General features: G+C 42.2%; 1 protein-coding gene across 1 annotated transcript; it reads left to right on the top strand.

The window, feature by feature from the left end:
* The first annotated feature begins 454 nt into the window (after positions 1-454).
* On the top strand, positions 455-13,605 carry LOC311017486 (transketolase-like). Its single transcript, XM_084015864.1, has 14 exons — positions 455-722; positions 2,601-2,718; positions 2,917-3,030; positions 3,730-3,827; positions 6,534-6,725; positions 7,135-7,253; positions 8,162-8,358; positions 8,521-8,685; positions 9,389-9,545; positions 10,350-10,480; positions 10,620-10,703; positions 10,852-10,945; positions 11,064-11,186; positions 12,926-13,605. Exons 1-14 carry the CDS (start codon positions 616-618, stop codon positions 13,111-13,113), a joined length of 1,887 nt encoding a protein of 628 aa, XP_083871990.1. The 5' UTR covers positions 455-615; the 3' UTR covers positions 13,114-13,605.
* Positions 13,606-17,200: the final 3,595 nt, after the last annotated feature.

Here is a 17,200-nt window from a genome sequence, read left to right as displayed (position 1 = left end):
AGGTCAGCCTCAGTGGGAAATGCCATTAAGGTAAGATTACTGTCATTTGTGATCCTTTCCTTGGCATGCAAGCCTTCCTTCCTCTGCATGTAGATGCCATAGCTTCACAAGTGAATTATTTTTCCTATAGAAACTCAGAGTTTGTGTGCAGCCACATCCTTTTGGAACCATTCTGCTGACTGAAGTGGCCACAACGCCTCACTGTTTCACTCCTGAATTTTCTTTGTTCAAACCGTCAAAAACGGCATTGGATGGAGTCTGAACCTGAGCAGTGTGTATGTGCGTGCACGAGTATGCGTGTGGCCTTGGCCTCAGCCCAAAGCCCTCCCACTATGTCCTTATTGGTGCTCGTGCGTGACAGTTTGACTAACTGTAGGCTGCTTTTAGCCCCCAGATTAGCCATATTCATAGGCTTCATTTGCAAACACGCTCCTCCCTCCTCCTCCCTGTCTGTCAGGTTCAACACCGCTGCCTCGCTTTTTAACCCCTGCAGTCGTCCGCTGCGCACTCATCGCCTTTAATCTCGGAACAGCAGACCGGGAACTTTTAACTCTTCACTCCATTTAACCGACTTGTGTGTGCGTGTGTGTGCTCTTTTTTCGGTGCATCGGCCAGATGGAGGACTACCATAAACCGGACCAGCAGACGGTGCAGGCGCTCAGGAATATCGCCACCCGGCTCCGGATCAACTCCATCAAGGCGACAACTGCAGCGGGAAGCGGGTAAGGCGAGGACTACGGAAGGATTAAACAGTTTGAGATTAAAGTAGAATGACAAAAAACACTGGCACAGTTGCTTTATGATACATGCACTTTTCTGTTTTAAAGGGAAGGTTATTAACTGGAAATGCAGACTCTAATAAACACAATGCAAAGCTCTTTTCCTGATGGACTAACTGACTGCGTGCCGGATGGTCAGCAGCACAAAGATACAGATGCAGAATATCAGAATGTTTAAATCCCATGTGTTGTGTCAAAAAATCGTGGAACTCTTTTTTTCCTATCTTCTTTTGCTGCGCGTAAAACAGTTCTGTGCCAACGTGTGGTGTGCGTAATTTACGCACTTCTCCAGAAAAGAGAGGTGTTAGATTTTAAGGGTCAGCGAGTAAATTTACACACTATATATATATATATATTACGAACATGGTACATTTCTGAGCGCAATGAGACTTGAAATTAAATGAACATGCTGGTTTGTTTGGCACCGCTTTTCAGAAAATTAAATATTTATTACATCGGCCCGGATTCGGAGGTTCGCCATAAATAACTGCAGGTGCACCAGCCTTCTGCTTTCCCTTAATATAACTCTTTGCGTGCGCTTTGATCGGTTACGTAACAGAAGGGGAACAGAGACCCGGTTGGTGCGTGATCCCGTGCAGCCAGCTCGTGAGCCGACGTAGGATTGCGGAGGCAGCGGAACGGGACCAGCGGACGCACAGACGCGCTTCCCTCGCTGCGTGCGTGCGTGCGTGCGTCGGTGCAGCTTGTCACACAAACGTGAAGCCGTTACAAATAAATGGGACAAATACGTCCGGTGAGAAATTTCAAAATAAGATCCTAATTGACAAACGAGCTGCATCGTTTTTATTATTGAGAGAAAATAACAGATTATAATGAAAATAAATGAATAAAAATGTATGAAACATGGAAGTGCAGTTTCTGCATTCCCGTTTAATCGTTCAAAGCTGACTATCCCACTAAAAAGAGTGAACATTTAGTAGGGTAGAGTGGTGACATTCGGCAGGCCTTCTACTGTGCGTTATTGGTGACTGCAGCTCTTGGTAGCTACTTTTCTTTAAGTCATATAAGATGTGCTGTGAGTGAAAGGTTGTACCGAAGAGGAGACTGAGCCTAAAGTAGCTCATCCAATGTCAATCAAAATATATTAAGGAACAAAATGTCAGTGTGATCACTGAACAGTGGACATGTATACTGCTGCCTTCCCTTGGCTGTGTATCCCATGATTTATTAATCCTACTTTTTTGTCACATCTGGTGCACACGTTACCATAGATAGAGCATCTGCCACCTTTTACCCTCTTATAGAGTGTCTTTCATATAAGGTCCTACTGTATTTTGCTTTGGCTCACTTTTGGTTATTTGATCACATTTTCCATTTCAGGAGAGTATGTGAAAAGGCCTCCATGGAGAAGGCTTGAGTACAGTATTATTGGCATGTGTTCTGAAAACATTCAGGACATAAAACCTCCTCATAACCTATTTTGTGTGAAGTATTTCGACTTTAACAGTTTGGGGCTACACATTGAAGTCAGCCTTTGTACTGTATGTATGTGTGTGCATGTATGAAACGGACATTAACACTTGTGTGTGTGTTAAGAGCGAGAGATACTGAATAAGCACTAACTGACTGCCTGACCCTGATAAAGTCAGTCACATTAGCGTACTGGCATGAATTAACCTACTAGATCCGTGTGTGTGTGTGTGTGTGTGTGTGTGTGTGTGTGTGTGTGTGTGTGTGTGTGTGTGTGTGTGTGTGTGTGTGTGTGTGTGTGTGTGAGAGAACAAAGGAATAAGCCAGCACATCCAAGTTTTCAGTTTGATTGCTGTGCATCTAATTCCTCTCTGCATGGTTTTGTTGCAGTCATCCCACATCATGTTGCAGCGTGGCAGAGATCATGTCCACGCTTTTCTTTCATACCATGAAGTACCGACCTGAAGACCCTCGTAACCCCAACAACGACCGCTTCATCCTCTCCAAGGTAACACACACACACGCACACGCATCAAAGTAATTATGAGACATAAAAATGGATCTCATTGCTTTCCAACATTGATGAACATTTTATGAAGTGTGATAGCAGTTCTACCTCCCAGCAGCACCAAATCAGGTATACGGTATGTGCAAATCAGGTATACGGTATGTGATCTAACCGTTGCCCTTTCACCACCCTCTTCAGGGTCATGCAGCCCCGGTGCTGTACGCCGTCTGGGCGGAAACGGGCTACCTGAAGGAGAACGAGCTCCTCAACCTCCGCAAGGTCGACTCCATCCTGGAGGGACATCCTGTGCCGGTGAGACAACGTTCAGACCTGCAGGAAGTTCCGAGTCTGAAAGTCATTAGGAATACATTAAAACACTTACACTACCGATATGTGTGTCAATTTTGGTTATTTTACTGGTATTTTGACATTAAGTAATCATTTATGTGAAACAAGTCAATGGATGTAGCCACACTGCCAATTTTAAATATGCAACATTTCAAGATCTTAGTCTCTATTTTCCTGCTAGAAATCCTTTGAATATTTCTCACAGTGCACAATAAAACAAGAAGCAAGTGAAAAACAGTGGTTCCCAACCTGGGGGTTGAGAAAATCCAAGAGGGTCTCAAGATAAATAGGATAGTTCATAGTTTGTGAATGTCTACTACTGACTACTTTAGAACAACACATTCTGCAGTCTGTTTATTTAGAGACATGAACACACTCACACAGATAACAGACGAGCTGAATGCAAGCAGCGTGACAAAGATGTTTTTGTGTTGCAGAGATGGCCTGTCCTCGGCTCCAGACATTAATAAGACACTGTGCTCACATAAACCCAGATACTGACACACTGCTAGACATGGACTACAGCAACATTACGTTTTTTCTTCTTGCATGTTAAGAAATTCAACATAATCCATCCACTGTACTTCATGCTTTCTGTGTTTGCAAGCTTGAGCTCGGCTGCAGTCTAGTGTAAGATGCATGTGTGTGTGTGTGTGCTAACAGAAGCAGCAGTTTGTGGATGTGGCCACTGGATCTCTGGGTCAGGGACTGGGAGCTGCCTGTGGAATGGCCTACACTGGAAAATACTTTGACAAGGCCAGGTAACATACACACAAAAAAACACACGCACACACACACACACACACACAAATTGTGATGCAGAGACACCCCCAACATGAAGAAGACACACATGAAGGAGGACAGCCGCCCAGCTTGCGTCTGCACATTATGGTGGGAGGTACCAAATTATGCATGACATAATGTACGCTGCAGTGAGCCGTGCTTACATGTGACATTTCAGCCTTTACATTTGGATAAAACCTTACCTGACAGCCTCGCCTGGGTTGATATTTAAACAAAGCCAGGCGATCTGATCCCTGATCAGTTTTACATCCACATCAGGATGAATGAGGGTTTTGCTCAGTTCACTTAAATTTTCGAGATGAATTGATTTTTTCTTTTAAACTGTAAAACAGTGCACACTTCTGCATCTGTTTCTCCTATTATATTCATTGTTGACAGTTTGAAAAATGTCGCACCACAATAGATTAACAGGCCTGAATTGCACAGCGGCAATCTACGACTCAGCTGAATGTTAGCAGGGTTGCAGATCAGTCCTTGTGCGTCTCCTTTGTTCTGGTGTGATCTAGAAAGAGCTACGCGGTTTGCAGTCCAACAATAGCGAGAGCGACATGGAAAGGCACGCAGTTCACATTTTCATAGAAGATGCGTATCGTACGAAAAACGTGCAAACTGAACTTCAGGGACATAGCTGAACAATTTATTTGTGTACAGAACAGAAGGAGGCGGTCTTAAAGGCAGTATTGTATTTTTCCATTGAACACTGAAACAGGCGGTTAGGGAATGCCATACTTGCGGTATGAGTTAGCGGCCCCTGATATCTCTCACTCTGCATTCTGTGTGCACTCGATTGTTTCTGCTCTAATAATCACACATGCAAGAGCACAGCTCCTCCTTCGTCTCTCTGCCTCGCCCTTTTACTCTCATCCTCTCACCGACAAATGGCAAGATGCCATGCTGTTTCTGTTGCATCTGTGTATATGGTAGATTATTTGTGACCGTGGAGGCTTTGTGTGGTTGTGCGTGCATGCACGAGGGCGTGTGCCGTTCCCCCTACGATGCTCTGAGCAGTTTGTCATACCGAGTCACGTTAGAAGACCGCATCGCTGGTTTCATCACATAATCTGAGACAAAAAGTGCCGAATGGCAACGATATCGGCCTCCTAGAGGCACACGATCTACGCTGCAAGATCGAACATATTTCTACCTTATTTCTGTTCAAACTGTAGCAGGAAATTCATCAACCAAATCGACCCTCAGCCTCTCTGAGGGTGCGGTTTATTAAAATATGATACATGACTAAACCCGTCAAATGCACTCATTAACAGAGACTGAATAACTGACACGGCTTGTTGCTTCATGCTTATGTGGCTCTGGTTCAATACTACGCGGTTGTAAATAAGAGATTATTGGAGTGAACTCGTGCAGGCTTCCTCCTGATGCTCATTCATGCTTCTACCAAACCCAATTCAACTCAACCCTGAGCGCATTAGCTGGAAGTTTCTTCTTCGCTGGTTTTGTGTTGGCAGGGGGCCAATGGTGTGAGTGACACAAAATGTGAGGTAGGTGTGTGTGTGTGTGTGTGTGTGTGTGTGTGTGGGTGGGTTGTCTTGATCAGTTATTCTCACCTCGTAAAGACAGGATTAAAGAGAAGCACACACACACACACACACACACACACACACACGCACACACTCCTCACACCTCCTGGGGATTACTTTACTCCTACAGCCAAACCACTATCCCAGCCTGCTGTAGTGTAGTAGATGCTCTTCGGGCTGCGTGCTTGACTCAGTATGGGTGTCCTCTTTGGAATAATGTGTTGCAGTTCATCATCATATGCAACTTTTACCACAAATCAAATTTGAATACCTAAAGGTCAAGCATTCCTTTAATTAAAGTGAAACATACCTTTTGATGTGCTTTTATCCCCCAGATAAGGTGAAGTGATCAAACCATTACTACGATTGTATAATTCATTGAATGCAAACTTAGCAGGGTCTCTATTATGTCTCTTTAGACCAATAACATTTTCAAAAATATTTAAAAGATGACTAACCTGCCATTCGATTTCAACATCTGCTCTTAATGTGCATCTTACTTTAACGCCTGCCAGTGTTAAACTCAAATACATTATTATTCAAGACACCTTGAATGAAGAACACAAGTTGGCACTTTTTCCAGATTTGGTTCAATGCATATATCATTAGTCGTTAAAGAGGACACATTCCAGGAACCGCCCTTTGAGTGAACAGTCTGACTGGTTATTCATTTTTCCCCCTCCGGGTCTCCGATCTCTACCTCTTTTCTCCATCTCCACCACTGTGGAATTCCTCCCCTCTCTTTCTTCCCTTCTTCCTCTCTTTTCTTTCTGTGTCGTGTGTTTTCTCGGGGTTGGAATGCGTAGTGTAATCCGGCGCGTCTCAACCTATCTTCCAGCTTTAATGACAATGTGTCTATTTGACCGGAAAGCTGTCAGTAGTCATTACTCCACAGGAGCAGCTAGCGAGGACGGTCCGAGCTCAGCGGGAGGGGGGGGTGGAGTGTGTGTTTGTGTGCGTTAGGTGTGAGGGGCAGCTGAGCCCTGTCGGAGGCAACAGAAGATAGGAGGATGTGGGGAAATGGACCCTCTGTATTCATCTCTTTATTCTCTTGTATTTATTATTTATAGGCCCTAGATTTACTTAAAATCTCTCTCTCTGTCTCTCCCCCCCTATCCCTCGTAGCTATCGTGTGTTCTGCCTGCTGGGTGATGGAGAGATGTCCGAGGGCTCGGTGTGGGAGGCTATGGCCTTTGCTTCGTACTACCAGCTGGACAACCTGGTGGCCATTTTGGACATCAACCGTCTGGGTCAGAGCGACCCGGCTCCTCTCCAGCATCATGTGGAGAAGTACCAGCGCCGCTGTGAGGCCTTTGGGTGAGCAGGGGCAGTTAGAGGGTGAGGGTGGGGAGGTGGTTGGAAATAATCAATGAATTGTTTGTCGTTTGGAGTAAAGAAATGTCAGTTTGCCCATAAATTGTGAGCATTTTATTAGATACAGTATGACTTTGTGAGCAGTGCTCTAACCTCTGGACTAAGATGATGTGTGTCATCCCTCCACCCAACACTTGCAGAGCTAAAATCCTAACATGCTGCTACAGTATAAAGTACTTCATTTCCATCTCAAGGAGAAAGGTGACCTAAATGTTAAGGTGGGGGATGATTTTTTAGGGCCATGCAGGAATTCCAGTAGGATTATTCCATAAATAAAATGCTACCCAGTCACTCTATTCATAGAAATGCACCTGCAGGACTGCATTTAAGGTTTGATCTCCTCTTTTCCCAGCTGGCAAGCCGTCATTGTGGACGGCCACAGTGTGGAGGAGCTCTGTAAGGTGCTGAGTCAGCCCCGCCATCAGCCACTTGCCATCATCGCCAAGACTATCAAGGGCAAGGGCATCCCAGGTACAATAATCACACACACACACAGTGATCCACAGTATGCAAGTGCAAACATCAGTGTTATCCTGACCTGTGTAGAGTCTAAGTGAGGGTCTAACCTCAGCATATATGACACGTTTCAACCAAAGCAATTCAAGATAATCATAAATAAGCACCACATTTCATAACTACGGCATTGGACGGTTATCGCTGAGCCGCTCCAAAAGGCTGTTTCTAAAATGATGACTAGGTATAACTCACTGGGAATAATTACATTTCTGTCTGAAGTCCTAACTGCCCCAGGGACCTGCTGCCAGTGCAGAGGGGCCCTAACTCGCCGTAATCCAGGCAACGCTTTAGTGCTTTAACATCTGCAGCTGGGTAATCCCTCAGAATGTGTAGGATACACTCACAGCGACGGCCCATTGTGCTCGTGTTGTGATAATGGTAAGAGGCAGAGTGTGTGACCACGTGTGTTCGTGAAAGAGAGAGGTAAAAAAAAACACACATTGGTTATAACAGCAGGAGAGGAGTATGTCTTTATATACATAAGATTTTGTCAGAAGTCGTGAGGAATCTTTGAAGTAGCCTGTTGGAAACCACTGAGGTGGATGATTGTTATGAGTGTGACGGCTGGGTTTAGTTCATGTACATGCATACGTATGCAGAATATAAGGAGGGATTGGTTTGTAGAGTATAGGCACTTAATATGTCACATTTTTATTTTAACATCCTTGCTACCGAAAACACATACAAATAATCTCTGGAGGTCCAATTCGGAAACGTTTTTATTACCTTATCCGTTTAGTCCTACTGAATCTGCCGCTTTCAACTCAGGGACTCATGTGAAAACAAATACGCAGCCAGTGTATCATACTACAGTAATAGTGCTGGTTTGCTCAAGTCCTCAGTTGTGTTTGTGTGTCTTCCAGCGGCTGAGGATAAGATGGGCTGGCATGGTAAACCCCTGCCCAAAGACATGGCCGACAGCGTGATCAAGGAGATGCAGAGCCGCATCATCAGCTGCAACAAGCGCCTTTATCCCGCTCCGCCCAATGAGGATGCCTCGTCTGTCAGCCTCCGCAACATGCGCATGCCAAGTGCACCCAGCTACAAACCTGGAGACAAGGTGTGATCGGTGATGGGGGACAATCTCAGCTGTCTTGAAGTTTAATTTTATCAGCTGAAACAACTAAATTTGACATAACTTTTCAGATAGACAACCTATCAGTAGTCGATATTCCAGCTTGGTTGAACCTTTGTTTTATTCTGTTTGTCGCTGGGTAACCAGATTGCTACAAGGAAGGCGTACGGCATGGCTCTGGCCAAGCTGGGCCGCTACAACGACCACGTGGTGGCTCTGGATGGAGACACCAAGAACTCCACCTTCTCCGAGCTCTTTAAGAACGAGCACCCCAACCGCTACGTGGAGTGCTACATCGCCGAACAGAACATGGTGAGATAAAGACATTCGCTCTCCAGTTCGATGGCTGGAACCATACAGACTATTAAAGCTTCTATTCTATGAATAAAATAAGGACATTTAGTCCATTCGGGGCATTTTGGCAGTATATGAAATATCAGCTACTACTACATTACTTATGAAAGCGAGGTACTCGGATGAATAGGGTCATTTGTCTTTTAATGCTACAGCAAGAATGGTGTTTAAAACATATTTCTATTTATGAATTTGAATAATTTTCTATATTTGCATTCTCAATTAAAATGTACATATTTGTAATAGTTAATAGTTTGTTTTAACCTCATCTATGATGGAGACATTTTTGCACGTACTGAACGCAGCGCAACATGTTCAATAATATTATTTTTTTATGGCTTTCTAAACAAGACGATAAGGCTACAACTACACGAGCAGCTCTGTGAGACGTTAAATAATTCAGCTAAATGCTAGTTAAATGCTAACATCAGCAAGCTGATGCTAAGCAGGTTTATCTTCATTCTCCACCTTGGTTTAGCAAGTTGGCGTGCACACATTTGCTGACCTTGTGACCTTCAGACTTTTTCCCTTTTCCATGCTCATTTGAAGGCGAGACATTTCTCTAGAAAAGTAAATCCTCATGGTGGTGCTAGAGGAACAGTCAGTGGGTCAGCTGTATGTTGCCAGGTTTGTACCCCCCTGTCTCTCTTCTCTCCTGCAGGTGAGCGTGGCGATGGGTTGTGCTGTGCGGGACCGGAACGTGGTGTTTGCCAGCACCTTTGCCACGTTCTTCTCCCGGGCCTACGATCAGCTCCGCATGGCCGCCATCTCCGAGAGCAACATCAACCTCTGCGGCTCCCACTGTGGTGTCTCTATCGGTCCGTTCCCGCCTCTCTTTTCATGACATAAAATCACTGACCTTTGACCTTTCAGTTCATTTTAACGTCAATTTCCTTCTTATGACTTTATACCCATTTGTCACAAGCTGTGCTTTTGAATGTTTTGTCATTGTGTAGCCACTGTAACGGATGTTATATTCTTGTGACCTTCACTGACCCCTACCTTTCCTCTCACTTCTCCTTTTTAAAGTCCAGTTTGAAAAAATGCTGCTTTTGGAGTCTTTCAGCCCACTGGATATCAAAACAAGTCAAACTGTATTTTTTTAAAAGACTAGCTTGGCCAAAGTGGAGACAAAATGTGCCCAATGTATTTAAAATTATAAAACAACAAGAAGATATTTCATTCTTAATTTCATCAGGTGTTCTTGTTGTCTCTAATTGAACATGTGTGGGTTGAACCACTAGTCAGTATGTCTCAGATTTAATTTTCCTGATCCTAAAACTTCCTCCCCAACTTCTCACCTCTGTTGTATTATTGCCTGTCTTCCTCTCCTGGTATCAGCACTCCCTCCCTCCCTCCCTCCCTCCCTCCCTCCCTCTCTCCCACTGTCTCTGGGTCACGGAGGTGATGACAGAGCAGCCTGATTCTCTTTCACCTCTTCCACCTCGTCCTCCTCCCCTTTCTCCTTCTCCTCCACCACTGCAGGTACATTGCATGTGCACCTTTCCAGACTGAATGCATGCCAGTCTACCAGAATGTATTTTCCAGTCTACAATCCGCAAGTCTTCCTGTGGCTGACCTGTTTGTTTGGTGCTGATATGTGCATATGTGTGTATGTTTAGGTGAGGATGGGCCCTCTCAGATGGGTCTGGAGGATCTGGCCATCTTTAGAGCCATTCCCACGGCAACTGTCTTCTACCCGAGCGATGGTGTCTCCACTGAGAAAGCTGTGGAGCTCGCCGCCAACACGAAGGTACCCATAGTCACCTGTTATAAGAAATGTTATATCGACATCCTGAAAAGAAAATGTCTAAAGGTTTAGTGCAGAGTAAAGGCTCCATCATATTAAGGTGTAAAACAGACCCATGTAGATTATCACTGGTTCGTTTCAGGGTTTGTGTTTCATCCGAACGAGCCGCCCAGAGAACAACATCATCTACAACTGCAATGAGGACTTCCATGTTGGTCAGGCCAAGGTTTGTAGCTGCGTTTTATATATTATTCAAACTCCTTCATTCTCATTTTATTCCTTATTATCACAAAGGACTAAAGTGACTATTCTGTGCATGTTTCACTATGGAGGCCTCATACAAATATCTCTTCGCCAACTCTCATCCAACTCAGGTGGTGTACAAAACCAATGACGACCAGGTGACTGTGATTGGAGCAGGAGTGACCCTCCACGAGGCTCTGGCTGCTGCCGAACAGCTGAAGAAAGGTAGAGTTGAAAAAGAAACCAAAGAAACCAACCCAGGACAGTGTAAAAGTATACAGCCTTTAGATGAACTATCAGTTGGACTGAGGTGCATCCTCCATCTTCCTTTCTCCTCCCTCAGAACGAGTTAACATCCGTGTGATCGATCCGTTCACCATCAAACCCCTGGACACCAAGACCATCATCGACAACGCCAGGGCCACTAGAGGACGCATCATCACAGTGGAGGACCATTATTATGAAGGTGAGGATCACGATTGGCCTTCTAAATACATAACAAAAGAGGAGAAATGGCTGAATTATTATATAATTAATTATTAAGCCTTCGTCACATGTCCCCGATCTATCCAGCCTCTTTCCACCACAAAATTAAACATTTCAAAATTAAACCTAAAAATGATTTTTAAACCTGAAGTATGCCATATTAGTGAGAATTTTCTGCGATAAATATTCCTGAAATTGTGATTTGATATTGGTTTGAGATTAATATCGTCCCTTTGATAGATTTACATTTAATATGAAATGCAAGATATCCTGGACACAGAACGTTGCTACATTATGTCATATAAATAATACGTTCAACATACTTTTCAACCGATCCCAGTAAAATAGAGCAATATAAAGTGCCACATTACTGCATGATCTATTGAATCAGGTCCACTTTAAAACCAGGATGGTCACATCTGTGTGGAGTCCATGGTAGCAGGACAGGTTTAAATAGCAAGCATAAGGATTGTTATGAGCCGCTTGCATGTTTGTGCTCATGAATAAAAATGCCTGGAGCAACAGACAAAGGTCTGTCTGCAGATAGGGAAGGTCTGAGGAAGCTGGAGTCTGAGACGGGGATAAAAGATGAGAGCAGGAGGAACACAGATGTATAGGTACGTGGAAAAGCACGGAGAGGAAATTTGTGGGTTTGGACAAAGATGGCAGATACAAAAAAGGTGAACTGGATAGAAACAGTGGGGGTTGAAGGGGGAGGAGCTGCGAGAGCCTGTCAGGGTTTCTTAATTTCAGCTCCGGCCTTCGGCTCTTGCTGACCTACATACAATACCAGCATGACAAAAAAAAAAAAAAAAAAGCGACTGTCCAGAATTAGCTTTCTTTCGCTCTTCTATTTTGTTTGTGCGTTTCCCGTTTTTTCCCGACTACGGCTGCTTTCTCTGCTCCACGAGATTACATCCCTGTGTTTGCAATGATAGAGCAACACAAAAAAAGGGAGTTGACATAAGTTAAAATGTAAAAGAGTTGCAGGAGCTGTGATATGTCCATGTGTTTGGAAGCTGCAGTCCAAGAACGTCACATTTTTGGCAGAGGCTGGAAACCAGGTGGTATCCAGAGAAGGGTGGATATGGTATACAGATGGGTAAATGGCGTGCAAAGGGCGAATGAAAGGAAGTAGAAGCTGAGGTCTTGCAGTTGTCCTTTCAATGCATTCCAACATGAACACACGACAAACTCAAATTGTGTAGATAAAATTTACATACGATATGCGGTTGGGATTCAGTACATATCTCTTTCTTTGTCTCTCTCACGCACCAGTTCCCAATAATACATCAACCAATCAAGTGCTGAGAGAAAAATGTAGTAGTAAAGGGCTGTGAACATGTGATCACTTTTACTCATCGCTCTGCTTTCTTGTTCACTCGATCAGAAATGTTTTGAATGACAGTTTGGAGTGAGTAGCCTAATGTAAAAGGGAAAAAAGAGAGATTGAGAGATGGGAAGGAAGGAGGGAGAGGATAGTCTTAAGGGAATCAATGTGAGACAAGAGGAGTGAGAAATCCGAGGGAGGGCGTTGTCGGTCCGCAACACATCGCTGCTCAGCTCAATCGCCCATGAAGGCGTGATCGTTTAATATGACAGAAGGCTGGAGATCAAAGGAAGAATAAAGAGAAGAAATCAGAGGCTTGAATCTTGAATTTTTGGGTGAACTCACCCTTTAATCAATAGTCCTGACTGCTGAACATTGTGATTCCTCAGGTGGTCTAGGTGAGGCTGTTTGCTCGGCGGTGGTGAATGAGACCGGCTTCAACGTTCACCGCCTGGCGGTTTCCCAGGTGCCCCGCAGCGGCAAACCCCAAGAGCTTCTCCGAATCTTTGGCATCGACCGCGACGCCATCACTCAGGCAGTCCGTAAGGTGCTCAGCACCTCCGCCAACGCCAAGTAGGAATGTTGCAGCAGTGGCAAGTGGCGGCAACAACATATGGTAAAGGACTGGTTAACTGGTCATCACCATGGAGACAACAAACCAACACAGAAAGAGGGGAAGCATTTCTGGCCCACTCACACTCCCCCTCTTTATAAAACGATCTACATTTGTTTTGAAAAATAAAATAAAAATAAAAAAAGATAACCTGCTTTTTTGTCTTGAACTGTCATCAATGTGGTTTTCGCACCCCAAATTTTTACCATTTTGTGTAAATGCAGCCCTTCACACACACACGCACACCTTGACCCTCTAACCCTTTCCTACCTCCCAGAGAAAGTTCTGGTACTGCTGTAGTGTTTCAGTGAAAGCAGTGAACGTGGTTTGGAGTAAAGTCTCTTTTTTTAAATTTTCTGTGGAACCCCTTTCACTTTCTTGGCGCAGCGTTTTCGTACGTCTTCACCCAGTACCACTCTGTAAACCCCCCCACTAGATCCAGCAGGGTGTGGAGAAACTCTGCTTTGGTCTGTTTGAGCACTGACTGTTTTTAACCCTGTTGAGCCTGACTTGGATGGGACTGCTTCACACCAATAAAGGGATGGTTTCTTCACGATTTCTGTGTCGGAGGTCTTTCTTGTAGGTTGTGCTTGCATGCTTGATCCCTTGATGTTAGTCAAGCTAGCAGCGATATAATATACTATGACTTTTTGGGTGACTTGTTCTGGGTGACTTTTTTACACTATATGATTTATCATAGTGTTTTAAACATATAACACATATATTGAAAACAGTCAGAGTAAATCATGTTAAAGCATTTAGAAAAAAGTAATTTAAAAGTCATAGGGCTAGATTTACTAACACATTTGCGCCCACTTGAGGCTCTTTACAAACAGTGGGCTGCATGGTTGTGTAGTGGGCCTCACAGAAAGAGGGTCCCGGGTTCGATTCCCGGGTTGGGTTTGGGTTCCTTCTGTGTGGAGTTTGCATGTTCTTCCCGTGTAAGCATGGGTTCTCCGAGTCCTCCGGCTTCCTCCCACAGTCCAAAGACATGCAGGATGGGGATAGGTTGATTAATCTAAATTGCCCATAGGTGTGAATGTGAGCGTGAATGGTTGTCCATCTCTACAAGTTGGACCTGTGATGGACTGGCAACCTGTCCAGGGTGTACCCTGCCTCTCCCCACGACCCTGGATACAGGATAAGCGATAGACGATGGATGGATGAAAATAAATAATCAATGCAGACTGGAACAATTCCATTTTTGTGTTCTTTGTTATTTTTTAGTGAATGGTTTATCTGAAAAACATTTTTTACTTTTTTTTTTTTTTTTAATCAACAAAAATTATGACTTTTTTCAAAAAAGCTTTGACAAAAATCTTTTTTTTTCAAAAACTTTTGACCAAAATGGTGACTTTTTTTCTTCAAAAGTTTGACTTTGGCTTTTTATGACTGTTTTGGACTAACCACAATCAGACTATGCCAGGCATACGATACCATGGGTTTTTATGATTTTTTAATCAGATTTTGACAAGTTTATGAATTTTATTGACTGACTTTTTTGCAAACATTTAAAGAAAATTATTTTTTAAGCAATATTTTTACCAAAATGATGACTTTTTTAAAAGGTTTAGACCATAATTATGATTTTCTTTCAAAAAGTTTTGACCAAAATTATTATCTATTTCTTTAAAAATTTGACTTTGGCTTTTTATGACTGTTTTGGATGAACTACACTCAGACTATGCCAGGCATAAGATACCATGGGTTTTTATGACTTTTTAATCAGATTTTGACATTTTATTAATTTTATTGACTGACTTTTTTCATATAGGTTTGAACAAAATGATGACTTTTTTTTGCTAAATTTTGACTCTGCCTTTTTAAGACTGTTTTGGACTTCCTATACTCAGACTGTGCCAGGCATACAATACCATGGGATTTTATGACTTTTTAATCAGATTTTGACAACAGTTTATGAATTTTATTGACTGACTTTTTTCACAAAAGTTTGAACATAATTTTTTTTTTTTTGCAAAATTTTTACTAAAATTATGACTTTTTTTCAAAAAGGTTTTGACAAAAAACAATTTAAAAATGTTTTGACCAAAATGATGACTCTTTTCTTCAAAAATTTCCCAAGTTTGAAAAAAAAAAATCACAAAGTTTTGACCAAAATTATGACTTTTAAACTCTGCCAACTATGCCAGGCATACAATACTATGGGTTTTATATGACTTTAATCAGATTGACATTTTATTGACTGACTTTTTTTCCCAAAAACTTGACCAAAATTATGACGTTTTTTCTTCAAAAATTGTATTGGATTTCTTTCGCAAAAGTTAGATTTTTTTTTGCAAAATTTAGACCAAAATTACGACTTTTTAATAAAGGTTTTGACAAAAATCATGACTTTGTTTTTCAAAAACTTTTGACCAAAATAATGACTTTTTTTTTCTTCAAAATTTTGACTTTGGCTTTTTATGACTGTTTTGGACTAATTACACTCAGACAATGCCAGGCATAAGATACCATGGGTTTTTATATTACTTTTTAATCCAATTTTGACATTCAGGAATGAATTTGATTGGCAAATTTGTTTTTTTATTTGGCTGGCGTTTTATGGAAAGAAAAGCCATAAAAAAAGTAATAGAAAAGCACGTCAGGAAAAAAAAGTCATTATTGCATTTAGAGAAAAGTAAAAAAAAGTAAGCATGTCGAAAATTAATTAGTCATGATGAAAATTTTTATTTTTTTACATATTGTTCTATGACTTTTTCGATTTACTATACTGTGACTATTACTTTTTTCAACTTATTATAATTACTTTTTTCTACATGATAAACTGTGACTTTGTAATTACTTTTTTCTACATACGACTACTTCTGATTTTTTCGACATGCTGTACTATGACTTTTTATAACTATTTTCTACATGCTATACCATGACTTTTTTCTATGTATTTTTCAAAATACTGTGACTTTTTTTTTGCTCGAAAATTTATTAATAAATTAAAAAAATTGACAAACTAATAATAAAAAGGCATATTTTAATATTTCAGAACACTACAAATAAATCATAGACTATGTTTGAAAAAGTATTTTTATGTTTTGCAAAATACTGTACAATGACATTTTTAGACATACAATTTTATTTATTTATTTTACGTAGTATACCATGGTTATATTTTGACTTTTTTCAACATACTATGCTGAGTTTTAATCATTTTTTCTAGATTCTACACTATGACTTTTTCTCCTTACTGTCCAATACTGAAGTCCAGTTGGTGAGAAGGACCACAGATGATTGGGTGTGATATTTGGGACCTTTGACCCCGTTCCTATAGCACAGCAGGAATCCGTCTGTTCTTCTAGGCGAACAGAGTGTCAGCTGCGAGTGTGCGGGGAAAAAGTAAAATGGACTGACAGACTGTGTGTGCACATGTACTGTGTGTGTGTGTGTGTGTGTGTGTGTGTGTGTGTGTGTGTGTGTGTGTGTGTGTGTATACTGTTCACACACTGTAGATGCTGGGAGTGCAGACAGGCTGGGCATTTCTGTCCCGATTCACATCTAAGCATCTGTCAGTCTGTCATATGGATTCTTCTCCACTAATGCACATATACCAACACATGCATACATTACATATGAAGACATATGGAGTGGCTCACACACCTTCTGTAAAACTTAATTTCTGCTCTTTCAACACCTTCCAAATGCACATACTGTACAGAGCTTTACATTCAAACATGCTTCCAGCACAACTTCATTTCATTCATACTGTACATAGCACACAGTAAATGTGCAGTCATCCATTGAAACTGAACCCCCCCCCCCCCCCCAAATCCCTTACCACTATGCTAAAAGTGAATTTTATAAGAAGAAAGCCAATCTTCTGTATTATATGCTTTTGTGTGTGTGTGTGTGTGTGTGTGTGTGTGTGTGTGTGTGTGTGTGTGTGTGTGTGTGTGTGTGTGTGTGTGTGTGTGTGCGTGTGTGTGTGTGTGTACACACTTTGTCGCTTTCTCCTCTGTAGGTCCGTGCTACTGCATTCACGACTTTGTTCCACTTCACTGAGCCCCCGCCCCCCCGATACACACACATTAACAGTCTA

The sequence above is a fragment of the Eutrigla gurnardus genome (genome assembly GCF_963514095.1).
Source record: "Eutrigla gurnardus genome assembly, chromosome: 8".
NCBI classification, from domain to species: domain Eukaryota; kingdom Metazoa; phylum Chordata; class Actinopteri; order Perciformes; family Triglidae; genus Eutrigla; species Eutrigla gurnardus.
Note: the sequence above shows the minus strand (reverse complement) of the source record. Positions and strands in the feature narration are given on the sequence as shown.